Genomic DNA, 13,856 nt, shown 5'->3' on the forward strand with positions numbered 1-13,856 from the left:
TATATATATATATAGTTTCTAAAACATAATTTAGTACTTATGATGTCATTAACTGACAGCTTTATTTGACTCTTCATATAACCTGTAAAGTTAAGTTGATTGTTTTCCTGTAGATATCGATCGGTGTAATGAACTCACTGGTTCTCTCTACAAACAGCTTCCCGACCGGCTGGCTCTGGCCCTGCGGCGCTGAGAACAGGGCCTGCTGGGGGATCGGCGAGCAGCTGTCGTTGATGATGTCGTCCTCTTCGACGCAAAACTCGTCGGGAAGCGGCGACTCTGCCACCTTCGACTTCCTGAACATGAGAAACACCTTTTTTTGTTGTTGTTGTCTTCTTAACTCTAATTTTGCTAAGTGTATTTGTTTTTCTCTTACTTTTTCTTTTTGGTTTTCTTCACCACTTCTTCCCCGTCGGTGGTCTGATCTCCGGTGTCTCCGTTGACCAGGTCGGCTTGGTTGTCTTCCAGATCTGAATTCGAGACGGATAAGCTTAAAACCGCCACCGTACTTTTGAAAAACATGAAAGAAAAGCGAAGTGGTTTCCACCTGTGGACATGGCTTTCTTCTTCTTCCGTTTCCTCTGCGTTGGACCATCTGTTGTGGCTTCGAGTGTCAGGTGATCTCCGACCTCAGACGCCCTCCGGCTGCCGAGCCCTCCCATCTCCATTTCCTGATCTGAGGAAACACAATTATTCAAACAAAGAACGCCGTTTCTCTTGTCTCCTCCTCATCTCCTTACCGTCCACGTCTCCTTCTCCATTTGCGTCTTTTCTTGGCTTCTTCTTTTTCCGTTTTGGGGCTGGAAAATCTGTCGACGTTTTTCATTTGAATTTAGAAACGGAAATAAATTGACATTGTGGCTTCTGAAAAAATTTGGACCCACCTGCTGTGTCTTGGCTTTTATGAAACAACAACAAAAAAAGAGTTTTATTATTATTCTCATTTTTACAAAGAAGTTGTTAAAGAGGAGAAGTTTTCCTACCTGGACATGGTGGGAAGGGCTCGCTGCCCTCGCTACGGAGACAAAAAAAGCAAGCATAAAAATAATTATCTCTAATTATTTAGTCATTTCTTATCAATGTAATATTACTCATAATCAAACCAAGAGAGGGTCCTAAAGAGATTTCAGATTTTTAAGGACTTTTACACATTTATCCAAGTCTTTAAGAAAAAAAAGATATCTCCACCACATTTATTGTCTACTTTAAAAAAAAATAATATAAAAAAAAAAATTAATGTGTTTTCATACACATGAACCTGCACAAAAGAATTGGAGGAGTTTTGCCAAATCCTCAGAATATTTCATAATGAATAGTTTACCTTTTAAAGAGTTTCACACGTTTTTCACAAACGTATCAGTTACTGTTTCTGTCWAATAGTACTTTTGAAACTAAAACCAAGCAAATCGACCAGGACATTAGTTCTACTTGTACCAGAACTTTGTCCTTTTTCCCCCCCAAACAAAGTATTTAAAACACAATAACTATGTTTTCTTAAAATAAAAAACCCTGATCCAAATAAGAAACTCTTACTAAACAGGGCAACCACATGATAAGTAGTTTGTTTAATCCCGGACGTTTACGTAACATCTGATCCGGTGAGGTTTTTATACTCGTATAGCTGAACTTCTTGGACGCAGCTAATCCTGAAACAAGCGGCTGAGATAACAAAAACCTTACCGTGGTTTTTCTGGCCATTTCGGTCAAGAATGCAACTCAGAGCGAAGCGAAGCCACACATGACATCCTGACAGATAAATCCTGAGCTAAATCTGCCAAGACGGAGGATTAGTTTGGGAGCAGAGGTCAAACGATTTAAACCTTTTACAAAAGACTTGGAGCATCATAAGAGTGGCTGTTTGTGAGGATGGAGAAGCGAGCTTTGGTGGGATTTGGTTTGTTTTTATTGACGGCACTGCAGCGCTTTGTTGTTTGGGAAAATAGCAACTTTTAAAGAGTTTTTGCAGGATTTATTCTTTTTTTTGTTTGTTTTGTTCTATGTCAATAAATACACATTCTTTAAAACTGAGTTCTCACTTTTTCGGATTTTATTCTGGTTGTGAACATGCAAATTGTGATGTGGTAAATAAATATCAAGCGTCAGACCTGCCACGATCCAATAAATAAATAATTACAAAAAATTTTTTTGTTTATGTGGTATTAGTAAAACAAATTAATTGTATTAAGAATTCAGTTTGTACAGAGATCTGTAATTATATGGATGTCAATAATTCATTAAATACAGAATTTTATATAAAAATCATCAATTAAAATGTTTTACATTTAGAAGTTGATCTAAATGATCACATAATAAATACATATTTATTTACTAAATTGCAAAAAAAAAAAAAAAACTTGATTGGTACACAATAAAAAAATGTAACCCAAGGATAAAATCAATTTGAAATAACTGAAATAACTTGTGAACTCTACCAGAACTCCAACATCCTGCCTTAATAGACACTGCCAGCACTTTTAAAAAGAAACGCAACAGAAGAACAAATTAAAAAGCAACTAAATTAAAATGGTCATATTACTAGTTAAATTGTATCTAAAGGTTCAATTATAAAATTATTACATTTAAAGTTTTATGGACTTTTGTCCTGCACAGTGGTACAGTTGGTAGAGCTGTTGCCTTGCAGCAAGAAGGTTCTGGGTTCGATTCCCGGCCCCGGTCTTTCTGCATGGAGTTTGCATGTTCTCTGTGCATGCGTGAGTTTTCGCCGGGTACTGCGGTTTCCTCCCAGTCCAAAACATGACTGTCAGGTTAATTGGCCTCTCTAAACGTGTGAGTTTCTTTCTACACTTTTACTTTACTTTCTACAGACAGTAATAATAATGGAACTCTAACAAATAAGTGAGTTCACTTACCTTAGGGAGAGGCGGCAGCTCCCTAAACCTTATATTCTGCACAGTAACAGAAAAAATACAAGAAGTTATAGATTTAAAAAAAAAAAAACAGCAATGAAAATGGATGGAGTATGTGCCTGGATACAAGGATGCATGGGTGGCTCCTTGTGCTATGATACAGAATAAAATGCAAAATGATACATTTTGCCAAATATATCATTTTATTCTGAATAAACTATCTTACAGACATTGAGATGTGAGAACATTTCGACAAAAGAACCGTTATTCATCTAGTATATAGATAAGTACTTACTTTACCATCTCCCCCGTCCATTCTCGGTCTTTTCACCTAAAACCCTTCAGCGAAATGAATTTCTGGTCACATTCTCATCAATGTAGCCAGACTTTTTCAACACCAAGACAGTTAAAAACCGAGTTATCGTTGTGTTGTTTACACTCACTGAGCTACCTTAACCGGATGTTACGAATGCTAGGAAGTAGTACGTATAATTTCAAAATAAAAGCAGACATTAAAAAAGTTCAAATAAGAAACGCAAAAGAGTTAATACATTTCTTCACCGATATACACTTTAATCAGTCACAAAAGTATTTACATATTTAACTTTTGCTCAGGTTGCAGTTATATAACATTTTATTTTGAAAATCTTTTATGTTGATTTATTAAATTACGAAGTCAAATTTCTAAGTCGCATTTGACATTTAAGGCATTTTTAACAACTTGTATGTATTTAGTTACTTGGCTGTGGTATAAAATGGCAGCCTGAAACATACCTAATACTGTCTTTTCAAAGTGACATTAACCCAGTTAATTATTCACCTATTTAAGATAATTTTTTTGTCATGAAACACACAAAAACGAGAGCAAACATAAAATTTTTATTTCTATACTGTAAACATTCAGAAAAAATTATTTCAACTTTGTGAGTACATATCTGATCTTAATCAGTTTTTTGTTTTTTTTTGTGTGAAAATGGAGCTGCATTCAAAGTACAAAACGGATTTATTTTAATCTAAACACCTTCCAATCCAGTACACAAAGCACATCTAAATAAACTGCTAAGTTGAGCAGAGTTTWAAAAAAAAGAAATTGTGACACAGTTTATGGGATTTCTTGGGGCTTTGTGTCCTCTGGGATTTAAAGACCAGAACAAGCTTTCCACACATATACATACAGATCAAAGGATTTACATATTTCCTGGCTCGCTTCCCCCCAAACATCCAGGCAAGGATTTTACATTTCAACATTTGTATCTTCCCGGCGAAGAGTGCTCTAATCCCTCTCTCTCTCATGATTCGGCCGTGGGTCGGATCCAGCAGGCGGGGACCCACTGTGGTTCATCCTGTGCCTTCCTGACGGCTGTCAGCAGCTGGACGCAGGAGTCCTGCAGCTCATCGTTGACGATCACCTGATCATAGAACTGCCAGTACTGGGCCTCGATCTTCCGGGCTGATTCCTCCATCTCGTGGAAGTCTTCATCCTTTTGAAAATCAAAGTCAGGTTGGATTTCAGCCTTTGGGGATTTTTGTGGGTCAATGACCAACAATGTCCATAAAAATTTTAAAAAAATGTGATAATCAAATCTTTAGCTTATATTTTTGTCTGACCTATTTAATCACTGTGTTGTTCAACTTTTAAGTTCAGCATACACTGAGTTTGTAATAGCCACATAGGAAAATAGATAGTTTTTGAGTAATATAGAGAATACATTAGAATAACTTTTTTTAGATAAAAAATAATAATTTAGGATCTCAAAAAATTGGAAAAAGTTTGAATTGTATTATATAAATGAATCCAAGGTGGAAAACAAAATAAGTGGCTCCAGTACAATTCCTTGGGGTTCACCTCATGATAATCTGAGCGCTAAACCACTAAACACACAACAGCAGAAATAACTCTTGGTAGTCATTTTCCGTCATCGTGTTTGACAATCTGTGTGCTGACGCTGATTTTTGATGTTGGTCAAACATCTCTACTTTGGTCTCATCTTTCAAAACTCTTCATTTCGAATCAATTTTGAAGTTGACCCTGTAAGACCTCATGCTGGTTCACCAGTGACATCATCTTACACCTACTACTGAACTTACTACTGTCTGTAACTAAGAAAAACTAGATGTAAACATTAAAACCCAGCCATCAGAGAGCATACTTTGAATGGACGGTTGACATAGTAGTTGGTGGTGATGTATGACTCCTGTCTCGTCTCCCTGAGGCGGTCTAGAGCCGGGGGCTTCACGTAGACAACGTACGCTCTCAGCTCATGAGTCCTCACTGCCTGAACAACCTAAAGAATAAGGCAAAGTGCTTTCGTTTTACTCTGCATCATCAGCTCTGCCCCTAAAGCGGGCGCGTGGCGAGACTTTCGAGGCTTACGTTTGGCTCTATGTCGACGATGCAGATCTTTCCGCTGTTTAAGACGTCTTTCACAGCATCAATGCTAGTTCCGTAAAGGTTACCTTTGTACTCACCAAACTCCAGAAACCTATCAAAAAAATAACAGCGTTACATTACAACATCACAATTTATTTGAAGGCGAAAAGCATGTGACAGATAGCAGCTTTACCGATTATTGTAGACCATATGATCAAAAATCTCTCGGCTGGTGAAGTAATATTCTCTCCCGGATTCCTCGTACCCTCTTGGACTTCTTGTCGTGTCTAGTGAAAGAGGAAAAACTAAATATATGACTTCTACTGGCTAAAACAACAATGATTCATAATATTTTTGTGATTCTGAAGGCTTTACACGTACGAGGTATAGCTCCCTGGAAGACGTTTGGGTTCATCTCGATAAGGCGCCGTCGGAGTTCATTCACACCAACACCAGACGAACCTGAGGAACAAGAACAAGACAAAGTCTTTTTTCATCCAGACCCGTGATATTCTGAACTCAAACTGCATACTTCTCCAGATTGTACAGAAGTCAAACCAAAGTTTTATTTCTGTACCTATAAGGGCAATGACGCGATGCGTGTCCTCTGGGTGGCGCTGGTAGCGGACCACCTCCTCGTAAGGGTCATTTAGTACGCTGCTGCAGCTGCTGGGACAGCGGATGTGGGAGGAAGGCTGAATTGTGCTCTGGGAACGCCGGCGACACAGACGGATGCTGCGCCTGAACCCCGCTGATGGTCAGACACAAAGGATGTCAGAGGCTTACCCTTACAGATGCTTTTTGTACCTTTACCGAAGGGGCAGTGAACATGTATTTTACGCGCTGTTGAAGTTCATGTGTTAATTATACGTGGCACTTTCATGTGTTTTTGTCGTGTAAGCATCACATCAGAGCAGGGGGCGTCACTAAGGTTCAAGGAGCGCAGATGCCAAGATGTACCAAACAGCAACAAAAACAGAAGAAGTTAACCAATGCTGTAAGACGTTAACCAATATAATAAAAGACTTTCCTAACAAATCTTAAGATAATTATAATTTTCTGCAGGTCTGCATACAAAATTTGTAAAATTTATAAAACTTACGTTGCCTCCTAAGGACATTTCATATTTGTATCACCTTCCGAGCAACTCCAGCCGTGTTTCACACCAGTTATGTGATTATTTATTCAAACTCATATTCTGGTCATATTATGTTGAATTTGTTGTCAATTTTTTTGGAAAACAACAACAACAAAACATCCCCACCAAATTATTTACAGGGCTTGAGAACATTTTTAGGGGGGCTGTAAGTTTGGGTTAGACCCGAGGAACATGTTGAAATGCAGTCGTCATCTCAATATTATTCAACACCACAATTATAAATGACTGCACAAACTCACTCTTATATCTGCACTACAATTAATTCATTTTCTGAAAAAAACCCGCAAAAAAAACACCATATGCAAGTTATCTGATGGGGTTTTTACACCCAATAAATACACTCACTGACTCTTGATTTCCCTCATGGAAATTCATACAAATTATGTGAAAAGCACATTTAAATATTAAATGTGCACTCTAATAAACAATTGCTTTGAGGTCAGTAGTTACCCAAGTAAACTCCTTCAATGTTGCTGCTGAAGTCATCCTCCTCTGATGGGGAGAAAAAGAGCAGAGAAGGAAAATTTAGCAAACTTATTAAGTGAAAACCTAATGGATGGAGAAATTATGACTGTAAAAACATGATACATCCACAGAGGCTGAAATCTATTAAACTTTCCTTTTCTCAAATTAATTCAAAGATTCAGAAAAACCACCAGTTTCCTCACCTTCTCTGAGCTCCTCTGACGTTTTGCGCATCAGGAATCACAAAGATTTGGAAAAGAAAAAAAAAAGTTTTCCGTGAAGCGCAAGAAAACGGATCGAGTCGTCGACTTCAGGCTCCAAAACAAATGTATCAAAGACTTACCTACCAGATTCAAATGCCTCCTCATCTGTTTTGACCCCAAAACACACAGAGAATTAAATGAAAAAGAAGCAACAAAAAAACAATAATGTGATGGTTCATCTTAACTAAATCTTACCTGCTTCAACACATCTCTCATCAATGGCCATCAAATCCTCCTCTGTGAAGAAAAAAAAAGATGTAGAAGGATTTTTGAAAAAAACAAAAAGAAAAACAATTCAGCAGAAATCTGAACATAACTTCTGTTTACCTTCGTCTACGGTGCTCACTGCAGTAAACAAGGAGTGAAACAGATAAAACCAATCTGTGAGTTTATATGGACGATTGTATGGATGGCAACAGCAAGAGCAGGTCACTCACAGATTTGCATGCAGACGTGTGGTTGGTACGGCTGGGACCACCAGAACTCCCTCTGCTTCCTGCAACAGGAGCACAGTTCAGGGGAAAATTCTTTATATTTCCAAGATGCAAATGTAATCAGTTTACTAAAGAAAAAAAAAAAGTCTTGCACATATAAAGCACAACATTCCAGATGAGAAACAGTTCCAACGATGCTAAAGGTGTACAAGCTAACGGATCGTACAGGGTACTTCATTTCTAAGACTGCATTTAACTGACAGATTTTTGGTAAAGTACCCCAAAGAATAATACCAGGATCACTTTTTTTTAACCTGAAAAGTTTAGATATTGTGCACCTTGAAATTGGGAATCTGTCTCTTTAAGAAAATGAGTGCAATCCCACTAGGACTGAGCATGTTTCCCTCCCTCCTAGGACTGTGGGAGAGTTTTACAGGAAAATCAGATCTCCCAAAGAGCTGAGGATGAAAATACACCTTATTCAAAGTAGAACATCCCTCACCTCCACACTGATCTAGGTTTAACCGTAGCCTAAAACACCTTCATGCAGAAGATGCAGAAGAGTTGTGTTGGGTAAAACTAATCATTGTTATTTTATTTGAGTGTTTTATCTAAATGTGTTCAGTTATCTAACTGGCTCTGACCAGTTATTCTTTAAGGTTCTTTCGTTATCTATAATGTAATGTCCTACTTAAGGGGTCCATCTGTTCTGTTATCTCAGCATTGTTCTACTGAAGAAGGTCATCATAATAAAAGCCAATTCCCAAGCAGAGTTGAGCAGAGCTCACCAATCTTTGATCCCGAGCGGGTTAGAGGTTGTGGATCTCTCCCTTCGCAAAGGAAGGTATAAAAACCTCAATGGTCTTATGTCTGGTTCTTTACAAGTCTTGAGTTAATTCTAAAAACCCCAACAAGTTGGGTTCAGACTCACCGTTTGAGCAGGCTAGTGGAAGGGATGAGTCCGGCACAGGCCGAGCTGCCGGGCAGCTTCTTGGCTTGCCACCAGAGGGCGTCGGTCTGGTCCACGATCTCTAAGATGTCGCCTTTCTTGAAGCTCATCCCGGCGTCGGCGCAGGGGATGGTTGGGTCCTGCTGAGGGCTGTAGTCGGTCATGGCCCGGACATAGAGCTGAGCAACGATTTACACTCGGTTTTTTTAGGCAGTTTTATGTCTAAACAAAGAAATGACAGAAGTGTGGTGGAAGACTCACCATGGTCTGGTTGTGGATCGGCCTCTCTGTGATGGGAATGACCTTAAACATGATGGTGCCATGTGACCGAGCTTGCTGATTGGATGTAATTAAACAAACAATAACTTTATTATACCCTCTTTATCCAGTTAAGACTGCAACATCTTGCAGTTAAGCATGAAGGCCATTAGACGACGGAAATAACCGATTTAATTTCTACTCTTAATCAACCCACCACGACTTGGATGACTTGCTCAGGCTCCATTCCGTCCACAGGAAACCCGTTCACCTCTATAATCCTGTCTCCTGCATGAAGCAGGCCTGCATACAGAGAAACAAATTCAAACTAAACTTGAGGATTTGGTTGAAAGTTTTTTTTGTTTGTTTTTTTTTTAAGTTATTTGGTTACTTTTTCTTAAATTATAACCAAAACGCAAGAGTTTAGTAAACTGGTTTGCAGTTTCTTTGCAAAAATAAATGCGATGCTCATCTGCATAACATAAAAGCCGGTTTATTTACTAAAATAAATAACCTTTGAGGAGCAATTCAAGGGGCAAATGTTTAAGAAAAAAAAAAGGTTTCAGAGACTCAGACTCTTTTGGAATAGTTAAAGTATTTGTTGAGTCATTGCAGGATGGAGTCAGAGATGAATAGACAGATCTTTGGACGGCAGTATGCCATTTTCTTTATAACTCCACGGTGTTTATGTTGTCATTTTGCCCTCACTCCACTGTTCACCATAAAGTGCCTCACCACTTCGATCAGCCAGCCCTCCGTGAATAACACGAGCCACGAAAATCTCTCCTGTGATGTCATTTCTCTTTATAGTCGCTCCCTGAAACAGAAAAACAGAACACATTGTTAAGCGTGGAGGTTGAACAAACGACGTGACTGGGATGCTGATGAGGTCTGCTGAAGGTCATGAAGGGACAGAAAGAAGTGGATGAATTTGTAAAGACAAGAATGAAACAAGGGCACAAAAGGAGAGGAAATTCTTTCAATATTCGAATGAAGCGCAGAAAAATGATTGGAGGCATAGTGATCCAAAAGAAGACGCTCACTGTTTGGAACCCCTTCATCGTCACTCAGGTGGGTTTCTTCCTCTTCTTCTTCTTCCTTTTCTGGCTGGTGTGATATCCCTTCACATTGTTGGCCGTCTTCATCAGTTCTAGTTCACCGTTTGTAAGTAAACCTCTGGACACATCCGGATCGCCGGGGCTATGTTTTCTTGTTTTGACGGTGGTGAGCAGGGGTCCTTGATAATTTGCGGCGATAGGAGAGGGGCCAGTTGAGGTGGAGGGAGCATCCAGAGAGCTGGCGCTGGACGAGGAGGAACATCTGGACTGCTCTGGGTGTGAAATCTTTATATCGGTCCCAGTGTTCGTGAGGAGTGTTTGTAGCCGGTTCACCACCTGAGTGAGGAGGACCAAAGACTGAACCGTCTCGGTCATGCGATCCGTTGCAGCTACCATCCTCTCTCCCAGGACTCTGATGTCTTTACTGCTGCTTTCCATTGAGCTAGCTGCTTGTTGTACGGTCGTCCTCAACTTGTCCAGGCTCTCCTGATTGGACGTCTCCACGGGTGACTCCTCCAGCACCCGGCGAGGCTGCATGGGGCTCGGGGGAGCTGTGCGGACGCAAGGGCTTTGGGCACGAAGCTTCTGAGGCAAGTCTGGATGAAGGTACGTGCCTTTGTTGACGTAGCATGGTACGCCAAGACAGGGAGGATATGGAGCACAGGTGAACGGTCCCGACTCTTTAGCAGGGAGATCCCCAGAGAAAACAGACAAAATATTAATCCGTAAGGTAATGAATAGATGGATGGATGATGGATGAATGAAGGCAGAGCAATGACGAGTTTTCAAGGCGTCGTTTCTGAAAGCGTCTTTTCTTACCAAACTCAACGGGGTTGTAGACGGACGGCGCCGACTGGTTCAACTTTTGCTCCAGATTGGTGTAACAGACGCTGCAGTGAATCGTCTGCTTGTGATAGCTCACTTCATGTCGAGGCGTGCAGGTGAGCAGGTGCTGACGGACCGCCGTCGGGCGGCACGGCAACTCAGCCGGGCGGCAGCAGGTCCGCTGGACCTCGCAACACGAGAAATGCCGCAGGTATTGCGGAGCGGGGCTTTGCACTCCAAATGTCTCGTCGCTGTGAACGCTCCAGGCGCTTCCTGTCCCTGATCGACACTTTCTTCTTGTACAAGCATGGGAGGAACCACTCAGCCCGCAAAGCTGTGACACAACACAGTCACTGAAAATATGCCGGGTTTTTCTTGTTTTTCTAGTTTTGTATTTTCCCAATAAACAAAACTTGTTTTCCCCTCATAGGAATTTAGTTAAGATTACTTAGGAAGCTAATCAAGGACTTCATTAAATCTTTAAACCAACAAAATCTTTCATACAATCTTTTCATACCATCGAAATGCAATATAATGCTGAACATTTGATTTAAATTTGGACTGACTAAAGGTACAGATCTCCAAAACATAATAAATATACATAATAAAATATTTTTACTAAGCCTTTGTATTAGTTTAGTATATTTATCATAATAGAGTCAGGTTAAAAACTACAGAATAGTCCAAATAAATGCTAATCTTATGTTTTAAAGTAGTCTTAATTCAACTGATTGGATTTTAAAGGAATCTGAAACAGAAAACCTTTCAGAGCAGTCACTTTCCAATGAGCAGCTCACCAGAGGCTGCTTGTTCTTGACGAGGCAGACGATTCGGGTGGCCTCCTCTTCGTCTGGCAGCTCATCCGGCATCGGCGGCAACACAGGCTYGTAGTCCTTCTGGGCCACGGTGTCGTGAGCCGAGAGAAGAGCCTGAACGACAAAAAAAAAAAAATTTTAAAAGTAAAGAAAGAAATTTTAAAAATCCTAAACATTTTCAAGATTTTATCACGGAAAAGTATCGCCATCAATATCTGGAATTCTCAAAGTCTGGCCCAATAATTCCAGACTTTTAAAGGCTTTTAAATTGTTATTAAAATTTTATACTAACTTAAATTATGAAAGAAGCATATTTAGTAAAGTAGTTGCTTTCCAATCAATAGCTGAAGCAACTTAAATATTTGTCAGCTGATATTTGTTGATTATCATTCAAGTCTAGCACTTTTCCACCCAGGCCACCAGACTTCAACGTTGTTTCGATACACAGTGAACTTCATAGATCAGATTTTCAAGTCAAAACTTACTAAATATATCATTTTTTATGAGCTACTAGTGGAGGAAAATGGACATTTCACTGTAAGCATATAATATAGCAGTCTGCTGAAGGCGTTTTTTTCTAAAGGAAAAAAGTTGTTAAAAAAAGAAGCAACCAAATTAAATTTGAGAGCTATTGAGCTCTCAATTTTTTTATTTATTTAAATAATGTGGCTAAAAACTACAGGGACTGTTGAAAACATCTGTTATCTTTTTTTTGATGTCATTTTTAAATGTCCACATCCTAAAAACAAATTTGAAGAAAGCAGCAAGCAGCTGGTTTCTCACCTGCATGTGCGGTTGTCGGAGGAGACGGTACAACTCTTTGGCTTCTTCAGAGCAGTATGGGAGCGATCTGATGTCTATCAACAACTACACCCAAACAGAATATATATTCAACATGAGAAAAATACACACCAACTAACCACCACTAAAATGACTGCATAACAAACCTGAAGTGAGAGTCCTGAAGCAAAATCCAGAGCTGGAGCCGGGCAGTCTGTCAGATACCTTTGAAGACATTCGTACACCTGGCAATAGCATAAAAATAGCATAAAAGATAGCAAGAAAACTTTTGCTAATTGAAAAGGTAAACACAGAAATGTCTGTTTTCCAACCTTAAGCAGCGATTGGAGCCAGGACGCGGTCAAGAGGGCGTGGAGGACCTCTGCTCCGTCAACGTCCTGACCAACACAGCGTCTCACTTCCTCAATCACGTCCGACAGGATCTGCCGCAGGCCTGCAGCGGAGAAACCATCACATCAGACCGTAAAGCCGCACAACAGATTAAACCTGCAGGCCAGGACTCTGCTTCACCTTGCTCTCCGAGCTCAAAGGGCGGAGTTACAACTTGAGCCTCCACCGCCTGCCTCATGATCCCTGGACCCCCGACCACCTGTTAGCTGATCACCAGGACAGTAAACCTGGGGATTAGAGAGGGTAAGTCAGAGAGCTTCTTTGATCCGTGTTATTTAACTTTTATGATACAGTGGGGAGAACAAGTATTTGATACACTGTTGATTTTTCAGGTTTTCCCACTTGCAAAGCTTGTAGATGACTGTAATTTTTATCATAGGTACTCTTCAACTGTGAGTGATGGAATCTAAAACAAAAATCCAGAAAAATACATTGTATGATTTTGAAATAATTAATTTCCATTTTATTGTGTGAAATAAGTATTTGATACACCAGAAAAAAGAAACTTAATATTTGGTACAGAAACCTTTGTTTGCAATTAGAGATCAGACATTTCCTGTAGTTCTTGACCAAGTTTGCACGCACTGCAGCAGGGATTTTGGCCCACTCCTCCATACAGATCTCCTCCAGAGCCTTCAGGTTTCAGGGCTGTCGCTGGGCCACACGGACTTTAAGCTCCCTCCAAAGATTTTCTATTGGATTCAGGTCTGGAGACTGGCTAGGCCACTCCAGGACCTTGAGATGTTTCCTACAGGGCCACTCTTTAGTTGCCCTGGCTGTGCATTTTGGGTCGTTATCATGCTGGAAGACCCAGCCACAACCCATCTTCAGTGCTCCTCTTACTGAGGGAAGGAGGTTGTTGGCCAAAATCTCACGATACATGGCCCCATCCATCCTTCCCACAATATGGTGCAGTCGTCCTGTCCCCTTTGCAGAAAAGCATCCCCAAAGAATGATGCTTTCACCGCCATGCTTCACGGTTAGGATGGTGTTCTTGGGGTTGTACTCATCATTCTTCTTCCTCCAAACATGACGAGTGGAGTTAAAACCAAAAAGTTCCATTTTTGTCTCATCAGACCACATGACCTTCTCCCATTCCTCCTCTGGACCATTCAGATGGTCATTTGCAAACATCAGACGGGCTTTGACATGCGTTGGCTTGAGGAAGGGCACCTTGCGTGCACTGCAGGATTTTAATCCT

The 13,856-nt window shown here is 40.3% G+C and overlaps 2 protein-coding genes across 5 annotated transcripts in view; both read right to left on the bottom strand.

Moving 5' to 3' along the window:
* The window catches only part of tmem237b (transmembrane protein 237b), a 5,727-nt gene extending 2,379 nt beyond the window's left edge, over nt 1-3,348 (bottom strand). For 3 of the 4 annotated variants that reach the window (XM_008424561.2, XM_008424548.2, XM_008424529.2), the window contains exons 1-8: nt 3,163-3,348; nt 2,871-2,906; nt 984-1,015; nt 885-898; nt 741-809; nt 548-676; nt 377-470; nt 139-296 (exon numbers count right to left, since the gene is read on the bottom strand). In XM_008424561.2, coding sequence (XP_008422783.1) covers nt 139-296; nt 377-470; nt 548-676; nt 741-809; nt 885-898; nt 984-1,015; nt 2,871-2,906; nt 3,163-3,183 — 553 coding nt within the window. In that variant the 5' untranslated portion in view covers nt 3,184-3,348. Of the gene's footprint in view, nt 1-138; nt 297-376; nt 471-547; nt 677-740; nt 810-884; nt 899-983; nt 1,016-1,680; nt 2,282-2,870; nt 2,907-3,162 lie in introns of those variants that run through there. The other variant, XM_008424540.2, reaches the window with a different exon arrangement.
* Nucleotides 3,349-3,726: 378 nt separating this feature from the next.
* mpp4b (MAGUK p55 scaffold protein 4b) overlaps nt 3,727-13,856 on the bottom strand; it is a 13,090-nt gene continuing 2,960 nt past the window's right edge. The window contains exons 2-22 of the mRNA XM_008424518.2: nt 12,776-12,882; nt 12,577-12,698; nt 12,412-12,489; nt 12,248-12,331; nt 11,447-11,578; nt 9,502-9,583; nt 8,984-9,069; nt 8,770-8,844; nt 8,491-8,687; nt 7,563-7,621; nt 7,453-7,470; nt 7,321-7,362; nt 7,210-7,230; nt 7,066-7,080; nt 6,848-6,889; nt 5,816-5,989; nt 5,620-5,700; nt 5,432-5,525; nt 5,242-5,350; nt 5,018-5,152; nt 3,727-4,348 (exon numbers count right to left, since the gene is read on the bottom strand). Coding sequence (XP_008422740.1) covers nt 4,157-4,348; nt 5,018-5,152; nt 5,242-5,350; nt 5,432-5,525; nt 5,620-5,700; nt 5,816-5,989; nt 6,848-6,889; nt 7,066-7,080; nt 7,210-7,230; nt 7,321-7,362; nt 7,453-7,470; nt 7,563-7,621; nt 8,491-8,687; nt 8,770-8,844; nt 8,984-9,069; nt 9,502-9,583; nt 11,447-11,578; nt 12,248-12,331; nt 12,412-12,489; nt 12,577-12,698; nt 12,776-12,833 — 1,896 coding nt within the window. The 5' untranslated portion in view covers nt 12,834-12,882 and the 3' untranslated portion in view covers nt 3,727-4,156. The remainder of the gene's footprint in view (nt 4,349-5,017; nt 5,153-5,241; nt 5,351-5,431; nt 5,526-5,619; nt 5,701-5,815; nt 5,990-6,847; nt 6,890-7,065; nt 7,081-7,209; nt 7,231-7,320; nt 7,363-7,452; nt 7,471-7,562; nt 7,622-8,490; nt 8,688-8,769; nt 8,845-8,983; nt 9,070-9,501; nt 9,584-11,446; nt 11,579-12,247; nt 12,332-12,411; nt 12,490-12,576; nt 12,699-12,775; nt 12,883-13,856) is intronic.

The sequence above is a fragment of the Poecilia reticulata genome, linkage group LG2 (genome assembly GCF_000633615.1).
Source record: "Poecilia reticulata strain Guanapo linkage group LG2, Guppy_female_1.0+MT, whole genome shotgun sequence".
NCBI classification, from domain to species: Eukaryota; Metazoa; Chordata; class Actinopteri; order Cyprinodontiformes; family Poeciliidae; genus Poecilia; species Poecilia reticulata.